The 20,315-nt window shown below is 43.9% G+C and overlaps 1 protein-coding gene across 1 annotated transcript in view; it reads right to left on the bottom strand.

The window, feature by feature from the left end:
• adgra1b (adhesion G protein-coupled receptor A1b) overlaps nucleotides 1-20,315 on the bottom strand; it is a 202,709-nt gene that overhangs the window by 102,717 nt on the left and 79,677 nt on the right. The window contains exons 11-12 of the mRNA XM_080781504.1: nucleotides 17,895-18,056; nucleotides 17,075-17,329 (exon numbers count right to left, since the gene is read on the bottom strand). Of these exons, the coding sequence (XP_080637630.1) occupies nucleotides 17,075-17,329; nucleotides 17,895-18,056 (417 nt within the window). The remainder of the gene's footprint in view (nucleotides 1-17,074; nucleotides 17,330-17,894; nucleotides 18,057-20,315) is intronic.

The raw sequence follows: 20,315 nt of genomic DNA, 5'->3' as shown, positions 1-20,315 counted from the left end.
ACTGTACTCTGCATGAATGCATATAGTAATTTGTATTGGATATTGCATCCCGGCGGTGAGAGCATATTGGGACTGAGGCAAAATGAATCGTGTGCATTCTGTCAGTGTGGTGGGAGTTTAATGTGAAATTTCCAACCAACTCCAAAGTGATGGAGCTGAGTGAGAGAGAGAGAGCGAGCGAGAGAGATCTATATATAGAGAGAGAACTGGAGAGAAGGACTGAGAGTGGGTGGGCACAGCTGTTCTGAGAGGGTTCTGTACTAAAGAGCTGAATGTGAATGAACATTCCAAAGTGTTTCCGCTGACATTTGCATAGAATACTACATGAACAACACAGAGGCTGCGTGTACTGTATGTGTACTGTAGTATGTTACACTTGGCATGTGTAATGCTGCAGGGGCTGGCGGATAAAATAAATAATAAAAAAACACACACATTACATAAAAGAAATAGACAAATACTGCTACTAACTAATGTCTATTACAACTGCTGTCCTAAATCCTTTATTGACCTTATACCAACCTTGAAACGTACCTTAGTTACGTGACCATCATCTTACCCTGACACATGCATACATACATACATACATACATACATACCCAGCCGATCACCAAACGTACCTTAGTTACGTCATCAAGAATGGTGGTCCTTTATTGGCCGGTGGGCAAAACCGACATACATACATACATACATACATACATACTGTACATACCCAGACGATCACAGTACTTGCACGCTCTGCTTGCGCAATTTAATGTATAAACAATATAGATAAACAAGGTGTTAAGTGAGACAGAAAGGGGGTGTGTAGGAGAAAAAGACTGAGAGAGATGGGTGAAAAAAACAAACGGGGGCAGTGATTGGAAAGAGAAAGAGAGGGAGATGGAGGAAGCAGGGGGGGGTGAAAAAGAGAGCGACAGAGGGATCCCACTATTGGGGGGAACGGCACCGTGTTATTGTAATTAGCTTGTGAACGACGCAGCCATATTCCAGAACCGCAGTAAATCTAAGCAAACGCCACCAGAGCAGCACCGCTCCAATCTCGTTAATCTACGGCTTCTAATTGAGCAAACCACAGGAGCGCACAGATGGCGCAACATGCTAAACACACTGCAGAGCAATTAGGGAAGAAAAGCTTTCTTCCTTCCTTATCCTCAACACCCCTAACCCTCACCCCCACCACCACCATCTCTTTTCAGGGAATTAGACGCCATTCCACTTCTATACGAAACACCGATCTGGATGGGGCTGATAAAAGGCATGGTGGAGGGGGGGGGGGGGGGGTGCGGTGTTGCAGAGGGAGAAGAAAGACACCAGACTAGTAATGTGACAAATGACAGTGTACAGTAGGTTTGTTTGTCTTGTGGTTTCTGGACACCAATAGAGGGTATGCGCATGCTTAAAGTGAATGGCACATCGAGTGGCAAATCCACTCAACAAAGTGAGTTTAACATTGTTTAACGTTGTTTAATGCAATCAGATAGGACTTTTCTGTTTGGATGCATGGGCTGTCAAGGCCAGAAAGTCGTTTTTTGCCACTCAGTAGGCATTCCTGCATAACTTCCGGGTTTGATGATGATGTCACGCGCATACCCGCTATACACTGTAGAACTCCTCAGTGTTTTTGAATGTATAAGTCTGGGAGTGTGCAAACTAAAGATAAAATATATTTGGACCCTTATGGGTCCGTTATGTTACATTTGCAGCCCCATGTGTACAGCACATTCTGTGAGTATGTAATCCGCCCTTTTTTTCTACTTTCTAATTAGTAGTTCGTCCCAAAACATTGTGTTTATTGTCATGAGTTGTCAGTAGCCGAGTTGGCTTTGACCGAATACTTTCTGAAACATCTATGGGAAAAATGTATGGGGAATTCTCTTCTGCCCTGAAAGGTCACTGCGGCGCTCTATAGATACTGCATGACGATGAAAATGTCAGTTTATTAATAAACTGCACGGATAAGAAATATGTTTAACACATTCTTTAGTACTGTATGATCAAAGCATCTTTCTTTGTGCTACGTCATCTTCGACAACGATGGACTACCGAGGAGGAGGAGGAGGGTGTGTGTGCGCGTGTGAGCGCATGCGAGAGTACGTACGTGTGTTTAATCAGGTTCCATGAGCTTGTTTGAACAGTATACTAGGTTTGCATTCTGTCAGTATGATGTGTATACAGTATATATGGCGGGTGAGCCTGAACAAGCTTTGAGAAGCGCACACGCATGCCTCTTATATCTGTCATATGTACTAGAATGTGTGTAATGCTGCATGTGCACGTGTACTTGTCTCAAAGTGTGTGTGTGTGTGTGTGTGTGTGTGTGTGTGTGTGTGTGTGTGTGTGTGTGTGTGTGTGTGTGTGTGTGTGTGTGTGCGGTTCTTGTCGTGTGTCAGCGGTCCTTCGCCAGCGGCCCCCTTCACTGACCTTGATGCTGTCAGTTCCTACAGCATGCATCCTAATGCTTGGTTAATTGAGCTCTAATTACCACACACAGACAGACGAGGGGAGGAAAAGCAGCTCGCAACAGACGGAAAGAGAAGGGAACGGGGAAGTGGGGGTGTGTGGGGAGGGGGGGGGGGGGGGGGTCTCCGGTGAGGAGAAGACAAGCAGAAAGAGACGGAGAATAGAGGAGACGGACTATGACGAGTTCCCTCCGGGCTGCTCTCCCCAAAAATGTGGGAGGAGGAGGAGGAGAGTCAATAGAGCTGTGATTTGTAGCCACACGAAGCAGAAGGTGGACGATAAAAGTGGTACAGCCCGATCTATGTTCCTTTCTGCAACGTGCTGTGAGCTTGTAGACCGGCTATTTTTGGTGGGTGGCATGACACTGTTGTGCAAATAAGTATAATCAGAGACACTGACACATGATGGAGAGAGTGAGTGGGGACTTGAGTGTGTGCACCCCACCTCTAAAAATCATAGTAGGTGATAAGGATTATCATCTGGAAATATTGTAATATGGCAAACAAATGACACATGTCAAAAAGGGCTTCATTGGAGTAGACAGCAGTTGGAACTTATTGGGGGATATGTTTATACAATCTCATTCTTCGTCCCTTGCCTCCTTCGTCCCATGCTGCAAGCCTTGCACCTCTTTGACGCAGTAGATTCACATTATTGAACCAGCTTTTCCTCCGTTAATCTGCACATGGCTCCTGACACATACTGTGACGGTACAATCTGGCTGTGGCCAAACTTGGCGAGGTGACTCACACTGCTGTCCAGGCCCTCTTGTGGATTAGCAGCAAAATGTCCACCAGCTTTAGAGGAGTAGAAAACAACGCTGAAAGCAGCACTTATACAGATGGCCTGGCGTGGCTATGCAGATGTATTGACTGAAATAGTTGAGTTTGACAGCTAATCTAGCCCCTCTGCCCTTTAGCCTGCTTCCCAGACCATGCTGTCCTGTCCCAGCCAGTACTTTGTTCCCGTTCCAGTCCAGTTCTATCCAGTCCAGTGTTCCCGCCCTGTCTAGTCCACCGCCCTAGGCCAACGTCCTTGCTTTCCGGTCGCCCTCTGCCATACCTGTTTGTTTGACGTTGCCTGTCCTTGGACTCTGGATTATTTCCTGCTCCCATTTTTGGATTTGTTTGCCTGTTTTGGCTCCGTGGTTTCAGACCTTGCCTGCTTCACCGAGCTATGAGCCTTGATCCTCTTGTTTTGAGGCGTTTGATGTGCTCATCTAGACTGAGTGGCAAAATATTGAGCAGCATTGGAGAACGGTCCTGCGTAGTGTACTGTTTATAAATGTCACATAATGCAGGAGGCAGCAGGACGTTGCATTATTGAAAACGAGCGCTGCCAAACTCTGACACCTATAGAAGAATTATTACCTGCACGGAATTTCTTGACAGAAAGTAGCTCATAACATGTCTATGGTGGATTCTTCTGAAACAAAATCTTTGCAGATAGAGTATAATTCAAGCATTTAACAAAATGTACTGCTTCTGACAGAAGGTTCCGCCAGTTTGAATCCAACCAGCAACTGTTTCTGGCGTAACGTTCCGTCTGATAAGCAATTTGAGTAGTACCAAAAACTGTGTTTGGCAACAGGTGGCCTACTGGGAGTGTGCCTGCAGTTTCACGCCGATCAGTGCCTGTGATTAGCTGCTAACAGACTGACTCACAGGAGCGAAAACATAATCCCTCGCCTCCGGCCGCTTCCGGTGGAGATAAGTAACTTAAACAGAGGCCAGCAAGACAAGAGAGAGAGACAGAGAGAGAGAGAGAGAGAGAGAGAGAGAGAGAGCCTGTAGGAGAAGGAGATAGTGAAACATATTTAATCCATTTAAGACCTGAGGGCGATTCTACAAATGTCTTCTAAATCATGACTGTTTTCTGAACAATCTATGTTTCTATATCAGTGGTTCTCATACATTTTCATGTCAAGGACTCCCAAAATTATATGTAATTGGCCGCCGACCCCCATCTGAAAATATGTTGTTCCAGGGACGTTCGCTCTGAAAGAATATATTAAAAGATTTGTGCCGCAATTTCATAAGTGCCACGCTCATAGCGTGGCACTCGGTGCCGTGCTCTGAGCTTGTAGATCTGCTATTTTTAAATTGCTAAAGCATAACATAATGCTAACACCAAAAAGGGTTCCCGCACAAAATGGGTTAAATGACAAAAATCTACTTCAAGCATCCATCATAAAATGTAGCAATAGTGTAATAAATGTTATGACAAAACAAACGTACGCCCTTGGGGCCCAAGCCTGGTGAGGTCTACTCTACCGTTTGTGTTATGTGAGAAACTCATGTTATTTATTTTACACACACAGCTGCAGCATTCCAAACAGGAAGGCGTGTCATGTGCTGCACTGCAGACACTTGTACAGATAGTAAAAGTGACCTTTTGGCAGTGATTTTACGTCCGTATTAGGGATGTACCGATCACGTTTTTTTGCTCCCGATCCGATTACGATCATTTGATTTTGAGACATACGGATACCGATCTTTTCCGATCCGATCTTTATATTTTTTATATAACACTTATGCCATATCACAATTAGCAAATATCCTACTGCATGTCACTCTAGTTTCGTCTGTCGTGTTGCCTTTCAATTATTGAAAGGCAAAATGTGACTATACTTTTATTAGAATGACTGTCATTGTGGGTTTTTTTCTTGCATGCATGGAATCATAGCCAGATAATGATGTATTGGTTAATTAGAGTGAATACAGTTCTACAGCTTATAGAACTGAAGTCAAGTTAAAACTCTTATCTCTCTCATTCAGAGAGAGTACTACAGACACCTATGCCATCATGCATTTCCTTTGTTTTCATCATAGGTGTCTTTCATGCCTCTGATGATCTCTGACTGGGACCAGAAGGAAAACAACTAGCATAAACGTTTTTTACAAAATCTCATTGCTTATACATCTTTCTTTGAGATCGACATTAGACAATTAAAAATCCGATCTTTTCTCCCCGATTCCGATCTTTTGAAAATCATGTGGTCGGAGCCGATTTCCGATCACCCGATCAGATCGGGACAACCCTAGTCTGTATTGTACATACTGTACATGCAGTGCACTTGTTGTGAGTAAGAAAATATACATATGAAATGGAAAGGACAGCAATGTCATGAAGCTTTACTAAAATCAGTGGACAGGTATGGCTTAGCAGTGAGTCTATACTATACTACAGGAGTTTTATAGTACGCGGATAGTATTTTCAACCGCCACGTCTCCAGTGCAGAGTCAAGAACAGAAGAACATTATTCTGAAGCATCAAAAAAAACAAAAGACTGCATAGAACGCAACGCGGTGAAAAGGGGCCACATGCAGGCTTGGTGAATAATACAGCATTCAAACTCTGTAATGCACAAAACTATTCGATTCAACAGGGTTAACACAGTTAACACAGTTGGTGTTCTATTCTGGGTTGAGCCAGGTAGACTGTGTGATCAAAGTGGGACGGGGGACCGGGGGGGGGGGGGGGGGTGGGTTAAACAATGTGTGGCATAAGTGCTCTTCATATCAGGAGAGCTACAACAGTATCAGGGCTGGCCATGCTGGGAGAGAGGGGTCGAGACTGATAAATAGAGTCGTGAGTCGTGCCCAAAGATGACACGAGATAGGAGGACTTGATGCCTGCATGCAGCACTTCTCCAACAAAAGGGCAGTGCATGCATTTCCTCCATCCTTCACGTGGGCGGAAACGGACAGATCTCCCCATGCGGGCTCCCTGATCTTCAAACCATCACTGGAACAATGTTCTCTTTCTCAATCTCCTGTCCTCCATCGGAACCACTCTAGATCTATACCTCCTTCCTTGCTAATCTCTCTCTCGCTCTCTCGCTCTCTCTCTCGCTCTCTCTCTCTCTCTCTCTCTCTCTCTCTCTCTCTCTCCTGTCGTGTTCTGCCTGTCCGACTCTCATTTCTCTTCCAGCTTCCTCTTATTGGTGTGGCTTTCCCCACTGTTTCTCATCCATTCTCGTTCTTTCTCAATTTCACGTCTCTTTTCTTTTTCTCCGTCTCCCACCCTCCTCCCCGTGTCGGTCTCTCAGCCCCTCTTCCCCCTCACACGGAGTGTTTAGGTCTCTCAGTCCCTCTCCCCCCTCACACGGAGTGTTTAGCATTCAAGGCCTTTCCACTGCTGGCTGCTGCTGCTGCATCATAGGTCTCTTCATTTCACGCAGCGTCTCTGAGAAAAAGAGATGCGATTCCACTGTGGAGGGATGGGGCAACAATTTATATAATGCCTTTACGGCTGTGACACAATACACTTAGTTTAGTTTAGTTTTTTAGTTTAGTTTAGTGTAATTGATCATCTTCACAAGTACAAAATATAGCTGCAAGCAGCGATAAGGCTGGACCAAGAAAGAAGACAATACGCAATAAGATCAATATGCACAAATAAGATGAGTTGTCGGTACCCGGATGTACCAAAGTGACAGATGTGTTGCCCATGAGTGTGTGGAAACAATTAAGTGCCATGACTTTTGGCCAAATGAGGCATGAGTTAAGCCTGTTCAAAGGTTTCATTTTCAAAGAAATTGACCAATTGGCGTAAGACTGCTTAGACTTCAGTGCAATTTGGCATGACCCTCTACCATACTGTAAAGACGTGGAGGAGGGAACACGGCCCCAGTGCCCACAGCGTCCCCTGCGGGAATCGAGGACCTTCTAGCTGTGAGGCGACAGCACTATCTACTGTGCCACCGTGCCCCCGCTGAATTGTGATATATTTCTGCTGTAGTTGACCATTCCATATCTTCACCCCACAGACAGAGATACACATACTCTTCCGAGTGGTGCTAGTAGTACATTGCTAGTGCTAGACTTACACGTCTGTATGCTTATAATTCACACCGACGCGCACACAAGCAAAGAAGAAAAAGCTTCCAGCATGCACGTGTTACTTCTTGACCACGAATGCACATTTTGTTTAGATGGCGTGATGCTAGGTTCAATCTTTAGCAGGTATTCTAGTTTCTTTGAAGCACTACTACACTGTTCTTGACCTTTTATCCTGCCGTTTGTTGACTATAGGGTTCATGTTTACAGTGCACTGCTTACTCTGATTTCGTACAGTAAAGTCACTCCGGGTAAGAGTGTCTGCTTGTGCTAAATGCCTAAGTTTCGCGTGCTGTTTGCAATAATATGCACCCAATCGCAAAGACATGCACACACGCACGCAATCTCTATTATGCATAAACATAAACTAATAAAACATTGATGACTGTCAAATGTTAATGCCCGACTTGGACTCACTGCTGAGCTCACATACTATACAATTAACCTCAAGTCATTTGCACATCAAATGCTGCAGACTTGCCTTCCCTTTCTCAAGGAGAACGATACTGTGCTTGTACTGTATTTGTCAGGTTGCTAATGAGCAGAACTTGCGCAGCGTATAAGTAAGTTAATCCTTTTAAAATCTTGCAGTGATTATGTCAGAATGTTGGTGCAGTTGTAACCTATACAGGGTGGCTGATACACATGCGCACATATATACACACACACACACACACACACACACACACACACACACACACTCACACACTCAGACATTCACACACAGGAACATACATGCAAAAAACAAACAAAAAAAACATAGGCCTAGACACACAGAGACACACTCAGATAAGCCCGGAGACACACGCGCGCAAGAAACAGGACCACAGAAACGCACAAAAAAACCCGCAACAAAGCACAGCAAAAAAAACAACAACACAAGAACACATACTGTATACACCACAACCCCACAGAGCGAGAACCCACATGAATGCCAAAATATATTTGAAGCACACTCACAGAAATAACAAAGAAACTGACGCCCACAACAGTGGAATCCACGGAACGGTGGGTGGGTGTAATTAAAAAGCAGCATAGCTCCATGGAGCAGACGGAGGCTATCTGAGGAGACAGGAAGGTGGGAACCACTTCAGCCTAAAGGCTCCGCTAATTACCTGTCAATGGAAAAAAAAAGGCAAGGGGAGACCCGAGCTGGTAAATATTACTCTAACCCCTCCTCCACCTCGAGTGTGTGTGTGTGTGTGTGTGTGTGTGTGTGTGTGTGTGTGTGTGTGTGTGTGTGTGTGTGTGTGTGTGTGTGTGTGTGTGTGTGTGTGTGTGTGTGTGTGTGTGTGTGTGTGTGTGTGTGTGTGTGTGTGTGTGTGTGTGTGTGTGTGTGTGTGTCATGCTGTGCTATATCAGCTCAGCGCTGATGTCCAATATCTTGGAAATGGGTCAGCATGCCATATGTTTATGCAGTTTCTAGGTAATTGGCTGTGAGTGGGCTCCAAAGCGTGCAGGGGACAGTGGGACACCATGGTGTTAAGCGTCTGTGAAAGTATCTCTCTTTTAAAGCAAATAATTAGGGGTGCACGATTATGAAATATCCGATTATTTGCAGGGTCATATCTGCCGATACCGATTCTGACCGATTCTGATATTACACGGATTATGCTGCCTTCAAACCTGCCTTAGAAGTAGCCTACACAAAACAAAAGCGGCAGAGCCATTAACGGTCACATTATTGTTGTGTCATCAATATCTGTGAAAATATTCTGGATTATTTTGAGACCAATCCGATACCGATATGGCATTTTTTTATGGCCGATTTCGATATGCTACTGATTATATCGTGCATCACTACAAATAATGTTATCTATAAAACAGTACAAATCTGTTCTGATATCATAATTTAAGCAACGTACTGTATATTTGAGCATGTAACGGAGCAGCTGAAACTGAGAATTGGATCGGTTGACGTGAAATCGTCATTCACTATTTTAAATGTGTGCTCGTAACTCCATTAACCCAAATCATTTGAATAATGCTATCCACCCAGTTCAGTGAAAAACAACCCTTGCTTAATATTGTAAATATGGCAGAACTGGGTTTTTCCCAGATTGAGGACGATGAGATTTTGCCCTCATATCTCCTGGAAATCTGGAGGGAAAACAATGTTTTCTAATTGAGTTCTGAAGGATTCATTTATATGCTTTGAGAGTGTGTGTCCGCCACAGGCAAGTGCTTATCCATGCCGATAGCTTTGCAAAACCAGAGGACATTATATGCATACTTAAAAAGTTGTACGCATTGACAAAACAGTATTTTTTTATCCGACACATCAGGTTCTTCGTTGAGTGATTGCACCTGATCTCCCCATATTTAAATAGTCCGTTTGAAGCTCGTGTCAAAGCCGACTCACTACTGCGCGCACAAATGAGGAATGGAATAGAGAGGGAAGCGTTCACTCTTTGAGTGTGGTTCTTTTGAAAATGTTCAGTAACCAGATCGAGTCACAGCTATTTTCGTGTTTTCCCTGCCAATTAGGAAGGAATTGTCTGAAACTGTGTACTGTAAGTTGGATGGGAACAGCTAGGGAGACCTTGCATTCAGTGCGGGCGAGTGAGCAAGTGAATGACTGAATGATAGACTGACTGCATGCATGGGTGCACCTACTGTAAATGTAATGCACAAAAGCACTGTGCATTATATATCGTACCGTATGTGGTTTAATAGGCTATACTGCATTTAGTGGCATATAAACTAAAACTATACTGTATGTACAGTATATGCAACAAGGTGACCTTGCTGCTGGAACGGTTGTGTTTTATGAAGACCCTATTTTGGCATGGTGTTGGCACAGCAGGGCTGTATATATGGGCCATATGCTGTGTGTGTGTGTGTGTGTGTCTTAGTTCAGTTGGACACAGAACGGCACTAAACGGTCCCGAGGTTCTGCCAGTGAGAGAAACGGAGAGCAATAACTTATCAGTCAGTCAGTTAATATATCAGTGGCCTTGAGCAGTGGTGCAAGAAAAAGTGTTTTACTTAAAGATGGAGTGCTGTGATTTTTGTATTTTTCCAGTTTTTCATCTACTTCATTAGACCCCTTGTTGTGGTTGTTATGTGCAATGATGTCTTCCCTTTGTATTTATTTAGGGTTTCTTCCTGGAGGCTGAAACCTTGACAGTCAAACGTGCCAATGAAAAAAACTGAAGTGACATTACAATATCCTCCCCCTTTATCATACAACAACAGCCGTGGGTGCGGCTTCAGTTCAGGTGGATCACCACAAATCACCACCCACCAGGCAAACCAGGCATACTTAATGAACTGGTCGGCATGTCCACAAATACTGTACACGTTTTTGAAAATTCCTCCTAAAACAAATCACGGCACTCTTTATGTAAAAGTATCAATACTGCAATGTAGAACTACTCCGTTGCAAGTAAAAGTCCGGAATTCAAAATGTACTTGAGTAAAAGAACAAAAGTATTGGGGTCAAATGTACGTAAAGTACCAAAAGTAGAAAGTACTCGCTATGCAAAATGGGACGAGGTGAATCTACCGGCCGACCCATGGGCCGGTCGGCCCAGAGTCATATACCGGCAAAGCGGGGTACTATGGGCTACATTGGAACTATCCCATTGAGATAGAATGAGCACTTCTGCATTCCATTGTTAACAATGGGAGTCAACGCTAGTGTCGCCACTCTCTTACTAGATGACGTTCACAAAATATTTCCACATCCCTTTCAGTGTGTGCATTATTCGCATTCAGGACGGGGACCCCTTTTGGTGTTTTAAGCATTATGTTATACTTTTAGCTATTTTTGAAAAATCATGAAAATGTGGCACAAATCTTTGAATATATATTCTTTTAGAGCGAACATTTTTATGAAGCATTGCTCTTTGACTCTGCATGCGTTCCATTCCATGTATTGTACTGTCTGTAAGACAGTACAAGCTCAAATAATCATAGACATGAGGAGGTCAGTGTACAGTGTAAGTGCTCTGCAGGGAATACAGACAGACACATGTCTGTGTGTGTGTATATATATATATATATATATACAGTACCTCACTGCACTGCATATGCAATGCATTCTGCAAACCCGTGCGTGCCACTCTCTTTAAATACCCGCTAGGCATTTCAAGTCCCAGGTGACGACAACAGCGACAAGATGTATTAATTTAATCTCTTTTCACATTGAGGCCTGTCTGTGACAATGTGCCTTGTCTTTTTGATGGCATTTGATGGCATTTCGTGTGCGCTTTATGTTTCTGTGTCGCTGACATATTAATGGAATTACTCTCCACAAATTTACTGCGAACTCTTCATCACTCATCTTTTTCTAATAAGAGTAAAGAAGAGCTACATGTATGGTATGGGAACAACCCTTAAAGGCTTTTCTTCTCTCTGTTTCACTGGGAATCCTAAAGGTTAGCCTGCCTTGCCTCGTGTACTGGGAGAGCTGGGGACTGGGGAGTGTTGTCGCCCCACGTGAGGACCTCTCTGTTTGCTCCTCACCGCTTAAGGGCTTGATGAGAGGTAAGCAGCTGGAACGGATTGGTGTCCGCTGCAATGGCCTTTATTAATGACCCTTAACGTGGTCCATGACACGGAAAGCAGCTCTGCGGTCCAAAATAAAGACTTCTAGGTCTGTATGTGACACGGGAGCAACACCACGCCCCGGCTTTGTTGCAAGGTGTTTTGCATTGGTGTGACATGTCCTTAAAACTGTTTTGTAGCAAGGAGTTGCATTGGTGTGACATGTCCTTAAAACAGTTTGCATTGGTGCGGTTTGGGCCTAATTTAGACCACAATGGACACGTCACATTGCTCCTATGGCATATTGACATTTGACTCAATGCCACTGCAAGCAATTCATGTATTCTTAACATGCACATGATGACACGGCACCTGACACTTATGTAACCTGCCAATAGGCTTTCGTAGAGTGCCAATAATTGGAGTGCTGTTGCGCATATGCTCAAGCCATATTGTGGACTAATGTGAGATGCAGGCTATTTTGAAGGTTAGACAAGCACTGCTGTCAAACAATTACCGCTTCATCCAAAGCACCTTTCAAGAAACAATCCCCCCCCCCGACTGAGCTGCTCAGTGGTCAACAACAGCACTAAACTATGGAAGGCCAGGGCAGGCCTTAGGCATGTGCGTTTGTACAATCCCCTCATTCAAAGGGGGAAAGACGGCTTTAGTTCCATCTGACTGGCACCAGGATGTCTGAGACTCCTACCTGTTTCCCTAAGCGATGCAGCGGTACTAAAGCTCAAAGTGATCTCATGGATCATTTAACGCATTTTGGGCGGGAACCCCTTTTGGTGTTCGCATTATGCTATGCTTTAGCTATTGAAAAATGGCAGATCTACAAGCTCATAGCGTGCCACCGAGTGGCGCGCTACAAGCTTGTAGGTCTGCTATTTTCGAAAATGTGGCGCAAAGAGAACGTTTTTAACTCAAATCTTTGCTTCTGAGGCGTTCCTGAAATAACATATTTTCAGATTGGGGTCGGTGGCCTATTACATATCATTTTTGGGGTCCTTGACATGAAATATTGAACACCACAGATACAGAAACATTAGGTATTTCAGAAAACGGTCATTCTTTTTATTTCGATGTCAGGCCAAAATGGGTTAAAGAAATGAAATGCTCTGTTAGAGTCTGTCAACATAAGAGTGTCTCATAGTTGACTGTAAGTTTGGTCCATGTTCTCATTCAGATTTTATCACCAGCAAAATAACAAAATACACGGAGAACGCATGTATCATCCTGTATAAATGAGTATATTTGCTCAAATATGAAGCTATCTCCCAGCCAGACTACAATAAGGAAATGGGCTACAGGCAATTAGAGGTTTTATGGTGCACTGGCAAGACACACATTTAATTGGCGACACTGGGAGTTTGGCTTCGTCAATTTGAGACAGCTAGGTGCACAGCATGCCAAGGCAATGAATGTGTACAACTGCTTGTCCAAAGTATAGCACACATCAATCTACTATAATAAGTTAGATTCCCTGCGGTGAGCACAGAACATAAGTATTCATCTGCCTACACATAATGTCATGTCCTAGTATGCAGTGGTGGAAAAAGTACTGCATAGTTTTACTTAAGTAAAAGTACCAATACTGCAATTTAGAACTACTCACAATGCGTTGCCGCATTGTGAGCTTGTAGATCTGCTATTTTCAATAGATTTTGTACACATTTTGAACTTGTTTTTGAACAATATTTTTACTCAAGTACATTTTCAATTCCGTAATTTTACATGTAACGAAGTAATTCTAAATTGCAGTATTGGTACTTTTACTTAAGTAAGCTTGTAGATCGGCTATTTTCAAATGGCCGAAATCTATAGGGTTGAAGTGGTTAATGTAGTGTAGAAGTAAAAGTACTAGAAATTGGAAATACTCAAGTAAAGTACAAATACCTCACAATTGTACATAAGTACAGTACTTAAGTAAAAGTACTTAGTTACTTTCCACCACTGCTAGTATGAGCGAATAGGGGAAGGGGATCAACGTCACGTGATTCCCTTGTTTGACCCGGCAAAAAAACTGGGATATGTGTCTCACAGAATATAATTATAGAGGGTACAGTATATGCACATGCATAAATTCAGTGGCAAATCGAGTGGCTATATGTGAATGGCAAAGTGAGTTTAACGTTGTTTAATGCAATCAGATGTGGACCTTTCTGTTTGGATGTATGGGCTGTCAAGGCCAGAAAGTGGGTTTTTGCCGCTCAGTAGGCGCTCCCGCCTAACTTCAGTGTATGATGATGATGTTGCGCGCATACCCTCTACTGGCAGAAAGAAAGATTAGAATATTTGGCAGTCCTGTTTTCGTTTTTCACAAGATCGGTGGTTGTTGCAATTGCATGCACTGACTACAATACTTCACTATATCATGTACACCAGTACACCACACCATATGACAAAACAAACGGAAACATAAAATGCAATTCCATTAGGGTAAGCCCGTAGCTACGTCGAGTCCGCCTACAGGAAATACGTAAGCTGCGACCATGAGACCTGTTCCTGGATTCGTCTATAGGGGGACTGCAGTAACTCTAGTCCAGTAGTTCCCAAACATTTCAGCCTGTGACCCAAAACAGAAATTAGATATTCGCCCGGGGGACCCATGAAACTAGTGAAAAGGATGGCACATTGCCATTTCCACTACTCCTTAAATGTTCGTTGTAATTTATGGAATTTCTTCGATTATTCTTTAATTTCTTCATGACATTACTGAAAAAAAGCCTTTGGGGATTTTGTTATTAATTCATGAAAAGTTGAGCTTTTTCGGGAATGTTTTGAAATAATAATAATTAAAAACCAAATGCAGGAAACAAAAACTATGGGGACCCGTAACATTGTGTCCACGACTGGATCCCGACCCAGTGTTTGGGAACTAGTGCTCTAGCCCCCAAGGTCCATTCGTTTCAGCACAGCTAGCTGCCACACACACACACACACACACACACACACACACACACACACACACACACACACACACACACACACACACACACACACACACAGCCTGCAGCTAAAACCTGACTAAGCTCTGTAATCGCTGACAAACCACAGGGACGTGCCATGTCTCGCCGCAGAGGAGCAGGGATGACGGATATGTATAGCAGGCATATGCACACATACATACGCACGTGCACAACAAGCACGCGTGTACGCAAACACACACTGACTTAAAGGGATAGTTCAGATTTTTTTAACTTAAGCTGTATGAAATACTTGCCATTAGTATAGTGGTTGCAACTGTATTAATTGATTGCCCGAGTCCCATGGTGGGACTATTAAGTAGTTCCAGTCATTTTGTGGGGGGCACAGGGGGCCCCGCATTAAAAGTAAATTAATCCACAAAATTAAAGAATATATATTCAAAGATTTGCTGTTACTGCGGTTAATAATCGTGTTAAAACACTTTGAGAGCCCAGGGTCAGTTGGAACCAGTAAATCAGTGTTCCCAGCTTGCACCTTCAGAGCTCATTTGAAGGTGAAACATGGACTCCATCTCAATTCACCAATACTGTAGCTACTGTATGACCCGGCCTCTCCCACTTAGACACTTTCCAGCCGGGCTCATTCATTCCAATGTAAATATCATGGATATTACACATTAAATACTGGTACATTTTTGGAAACAGACCCTCAAAATCTCTTCCAAATCCGTCAACAAGGCCTGCCATATGCACTGGAAAAATATGTGCTTGGCATTTCTTTTTTAAAACAATGTTTTATCATATATGAAAACTATTGGTGGAGCGGTTTGTCTAACCCATGTTATGCTTAGCTGTGATTGGACCACAGGAGTTTGGGTATGTACGCACACATCATAGAGAGACACTCGATGTCTGGATGATCTGATTCCAAGCCACACCCGTCCGATGCAAAAGTAGAGGTTTTGTTGCCTGTTTTGTTTGTCCCTTCTCTGCATAATGCATCAGTTTTGTCATTGCGGAGGGCCACAAGCTGCGTCGGAGCCACGGAGGGGCCGTGGCTGATTTAATATGACAGCGACACAAGGCCGCAGTATCCATCACAGGGGAGTGGCCTACATTCACAGACTCCCAAATTGCCTTCGTCCCATTCACAGCCTCCCCCAATATGGCACACCTATCACGGGGCTGATCTATACGGTCTGCCAGGGCGCCCAAACAGGGTGTCACCCTGCAGAGACAAATGGACAACAGTAACGCACTAAAGAAAGGGACCGACCGCAGTGACACTCTTGGAACTGGGCCACGTTCTGTAGCTAGTGTGGGCTTCAACGTCCGGACGTCCAAACTTCACACTAGCTCCGTCTCTCTTTCTCTTCAGTGACTTTATACATCCTATCCCCTTTGTATCAATGAGCTCTGGTAAAGTGTCAAAAAATACGAAACGACCATTGCATTTTAAAACATACTTTGGGAACAAATAAAATATACCTGACCGTAGACAACTTTTGGAAGAATTTAACGACGGAAAGAAAAATACACATTTAGGAAAATGTTTAGGAAACGTTTATATCACACGATTTTTGTAACCAGATTTTTTTTTTAACCATTATCTATAATGTATCTAATGACTATTAGATACTATTATCTAATGTAATCCTGGGCGCTACACTCCCTCTGCTTCCTTCTATGCATGAGGAGTGCAAGCCACGGCATCCAAGCCGGGGACTTTCTCCGGTTGGACGTATAGCAGCATGTGGAAGTAACACGTTATTCCAACCAGTTACTTATTTCCCCACCATTAGGCATCATTAAACATTAAGCAGGGAGATAGATATACAATAACAACCCCCCCATGGGGAACAGAAATAACAGAGCCCACCGGTGGTACTGGGGTGGCGGTGGGAGCAAACATCACATACAGTAACAGCAACCAGGAACCATATGCATAAGGAAGGCAGGAAGAATGCATGCAGTCTAGGTGAGCTTAAATATCCCGCCCAATTGGTCTTGCAAACACTCTATACACCCACATAGTAATGCAGCATATTAATAATAATAATGAATTGCATTTTTATAGCGCTTTTCCAAGTGCTCAAAGCGCTTTACAATGGTTCATTCATTCATACATTGGGAGGTGAAGCGGCGAACAGTCAAAGCCACCGTCCTCACTTCTCACATTCACACACCAAGGTTGGCGAGCTCACACCGACCAACTCATTGGAGGCAATGTATAGGGTTCAGTGACATTTCTTTAGCGCTTTACTCAAAGCGCTTTACAATGGGCCATTCATTCATACATTGGGAGGTGAAGCGGTGATCATTTATTTTAACCCCTTAGTATTGTACCTTACTGAGCTGGCTGGCAGCAGGCGGGCCGCTGCTGTTGACGGTGTGGCATTTGAAGTTGAGCAACGAGTCCCCCGCGGCGTCTCCTCCGCGGCGCTGCTCTCTGCCCGCCGCGTCCCTGTCACCCTTCACAGAGGAGGAGCCGCTGTCACCCTGGGGGGCCGCGGCGGGGGCATGCTGGAGCGCCATGCACGACAGACCCAGGAAGTTAGACGGGCGGATCAGAAAGGCCTCCAGAGCGATGTTGGCAGACACCTGAGGAGAGAGAGAGAGTAAAGAAAAAGTAAAGAGTAGGGAAAAAGTACTCGATTGTGGGTACAGGCTTTAGTTTTTGACATACTATATACCGACAACCTACCTCAAATCCTAACCCAACCGGAACAGCGCATGTTGGACCGCATGTTGGACCGTTGTTTCCACATGTTGGTTCGTTGTTGTGTCTAATCTGTGTGTGCGTCCCCTCAATTGTATTACTTAAGTAAAAGTATCAGTACCGCAATGTAGTGGAGTAGAAGTAAAAGTACTGGACATTGGAAACACTCAAGTAAAGTACAATAGGCCTATACCTCAAATTGTATAATTTATATATTTAACTTTACATTTCCATATTATTAATTCATCAGATGGATTTAGTCAGTGTGACTGCGACTGTGTGGCCAGAGGACCTCCATTCAAGCTGTATCTAATCAGCACAGACCAAATGAACTCCTCATTATCCAAAGGAGCGAGATGAAAGGTGCGGTGAGGCGATTGCCCCGCTCAATCAACGTGTGTGTGCGCGCGCGCGTGTGTGTGTGTGTGTGTGTGTGTGTGCACACACCTTGGAGATGGCATGGTGCTCTGTGGTCAGCGCCAGGTCAGCGATGCGCTCCACACACTGCACGATGCGCGTGCACGCCCGGGCCTCGTTCTGTGCCATCCACAGGATGTGTTCCTCCACCAGCATCATGTTACTGGCTATGTCCGAGATGTAGTCCCCCAGCTGTGGACGCACACACACACACACACACACACACACACACACACACACACACACAGACACACACGCACGCACGCACAAACAGAAGGGTGCACATGAACACGTGCGAGCAGCAACTGTTGTGTGCTTCAGGCATGTGCTCGCACACACACTACTTTTCGCATGCTCACTCAGTCGCTTGCACACACACACACACACACACACACACACACACACACACACACACACACACACACACACACACACATACGGTACATCATTCCCGCAACAGACACATTCATTCATAATCTGCAGTCAGAATTACAAGATGCAAGGTTTCATTCATCAGGGCGTTAGATTTCATTTAGATTAGCAGCTCAGATGGGGCTATAATCACTTCCTGGGGATGACATGACATGTCATTCACTCCTACTTTTCACTGTTGATCCGATTGATTGAGTAAGAGAGGGACACATTTTATTAATTTTTATATTCCCCCCATCCATAACCCCATCCACCTTCTTTTTGACGATTATTTCTGGGGGATAGTCTGAACAGGTATAGGGTAAAACAAATTGGGATCCCGCAAATTGTCTTCACTTACAGCATTTTATTGAGCAACGTTTTGGTCTTTCAGACCTTCATCAGGCATGAAAAACACTTTTTTCAGACACAGAAAAAAATCGCATCGCGACGGACTGTGGTGTTGTTGATTGGCCATTTTTGCTATTTGTGCATGCACGACACCATTGTTACAACAAGCGTTTAGGGTTAATCGATTTAGTCAGTCATAATAAATCTATTCGAATTGTCTGTCGATTTGTTGATTATATACACATAAAATATATATATATTTTAAATGCTTCTCATTTACAACATTACGTCGGTTTATCAGTTTTGATATATTTTGTGTTAATTGCCCATGCAGCCCTAAACTATAATGGGATTTTGAACAATTGAATGAGAGCTAAAGACTGTCTCTGGCCACTGGGAGACAGCGCATAATGGTTCACCTGAGGTAAAACATGTAACCCACACCCACCAAAAAACAACACATCTTCATGAGTGTAATTGTAATTGTCATTCAGGTCCATCGTCGCCATACTGTAAGCAAGAGGGAGGAGGATGAGAGCAAAATGTTAAGCTGTCTGGAATCGATCGAAGGCTCTAAGCCAGTAAAAAAAAGTTCAACTAAAATGTTCAACAGAATTAAAAATCCATACATTTCATTTAGAGAGTGTGTGTGTGTGGGGGGGCGGGGGGGTGCGTGTGTGTGTGTGTGCAATCAGGTTCCATGAGCATATTTGAACGGTGTACGTTTGCATTTGCATTCTGTCAGTATACGTATGATGTGCATATACTGTATGGTGGGTGAGCCTGAGCCTCTATATCTGTCATAATGATGTGCTAGAATGTATAATGCATGTACATTATAGTACTGTATGTATATGTATCCATGACTCAGCATGTGTAGTTATGTGTGCGTGCATGTGTGCGTGTGTGTGTGTAGGGGGGCTATTTTTTCCATTTTTGGGTCCCAAGGAGACACCACAAATATATTTCAGGTCTTGAGCTTGAAAACGCCTGTGGGGGAACCTCTGCTCCTAAAGCGCAAAAATTGCAGTGTGTTTAACACTGTTGCCATGGCTCTGCAGTTAGCCTCAGCCAGCCTATCTCCCCACGCAATCCGCTGAAGCTGGCTTTTTTATAGTCAAACTGAGCTGTGGATAACCTGAGGGTGTCATACATGCATTTAAAGATGGAGTGCCGTGATTCATTTCCACCCTAAAACGTCTTATTGTTGTATAAGGAGGTATAAAAAAAATTACTGTCACCTCATAGACACATGAAAAACTGAAAAAATACAAACATTGTGGCACTCCCTCTTTAAAGTTGAGCTGTTGAGAACCCGAGGGTGCCATGTTGCACCCATTTAAAGTTGAGCTGTGGAGAACCTGAGGTTGCCATGTTGCACCCATTTAAAGTTGAGCTGTGGAGAACCTGAGGATGCCATGTTGCACCCATTTAAAGTTGAGCTGTGGAGAACCTGAGGTTGCCATGTTGCACCCATTTAAAGTTGAGCTGTGGAGAACCTGAGGGTGCCATGTTGCATCCATTTAAAGTTGAGCTGTGGAGAACCTGAGGTTGCCATGTTGCATCCATTTAAAGTTGAGCTGTGGAGAACCTGAGGGTGCCATGTTGCATCCATTTAAAGTTGAGCTGTGGAGAACCTGATGTTGCCATGTTGCATCCATTTAAAGTTGAGCTGTGGACAACCCGAGG

Source organism: Protomyctophum bolini (genome assembly GCF_963924005.1).
Source record: "Protomyctophum bolini genome assembly, chromosome: 14".
Lineage (NCBI taxonomy): Eukaryota > Metazoa > Chordata > Actinopteri > Myctophiformes > Myctophidae > Protomyctophum > Protomyctophum bolini.
The sequence above is the reverse complement of the archived record's forward strand: the minus strand, read 5'-3'. Positions and strand labels throughout refer to the sequence as shown.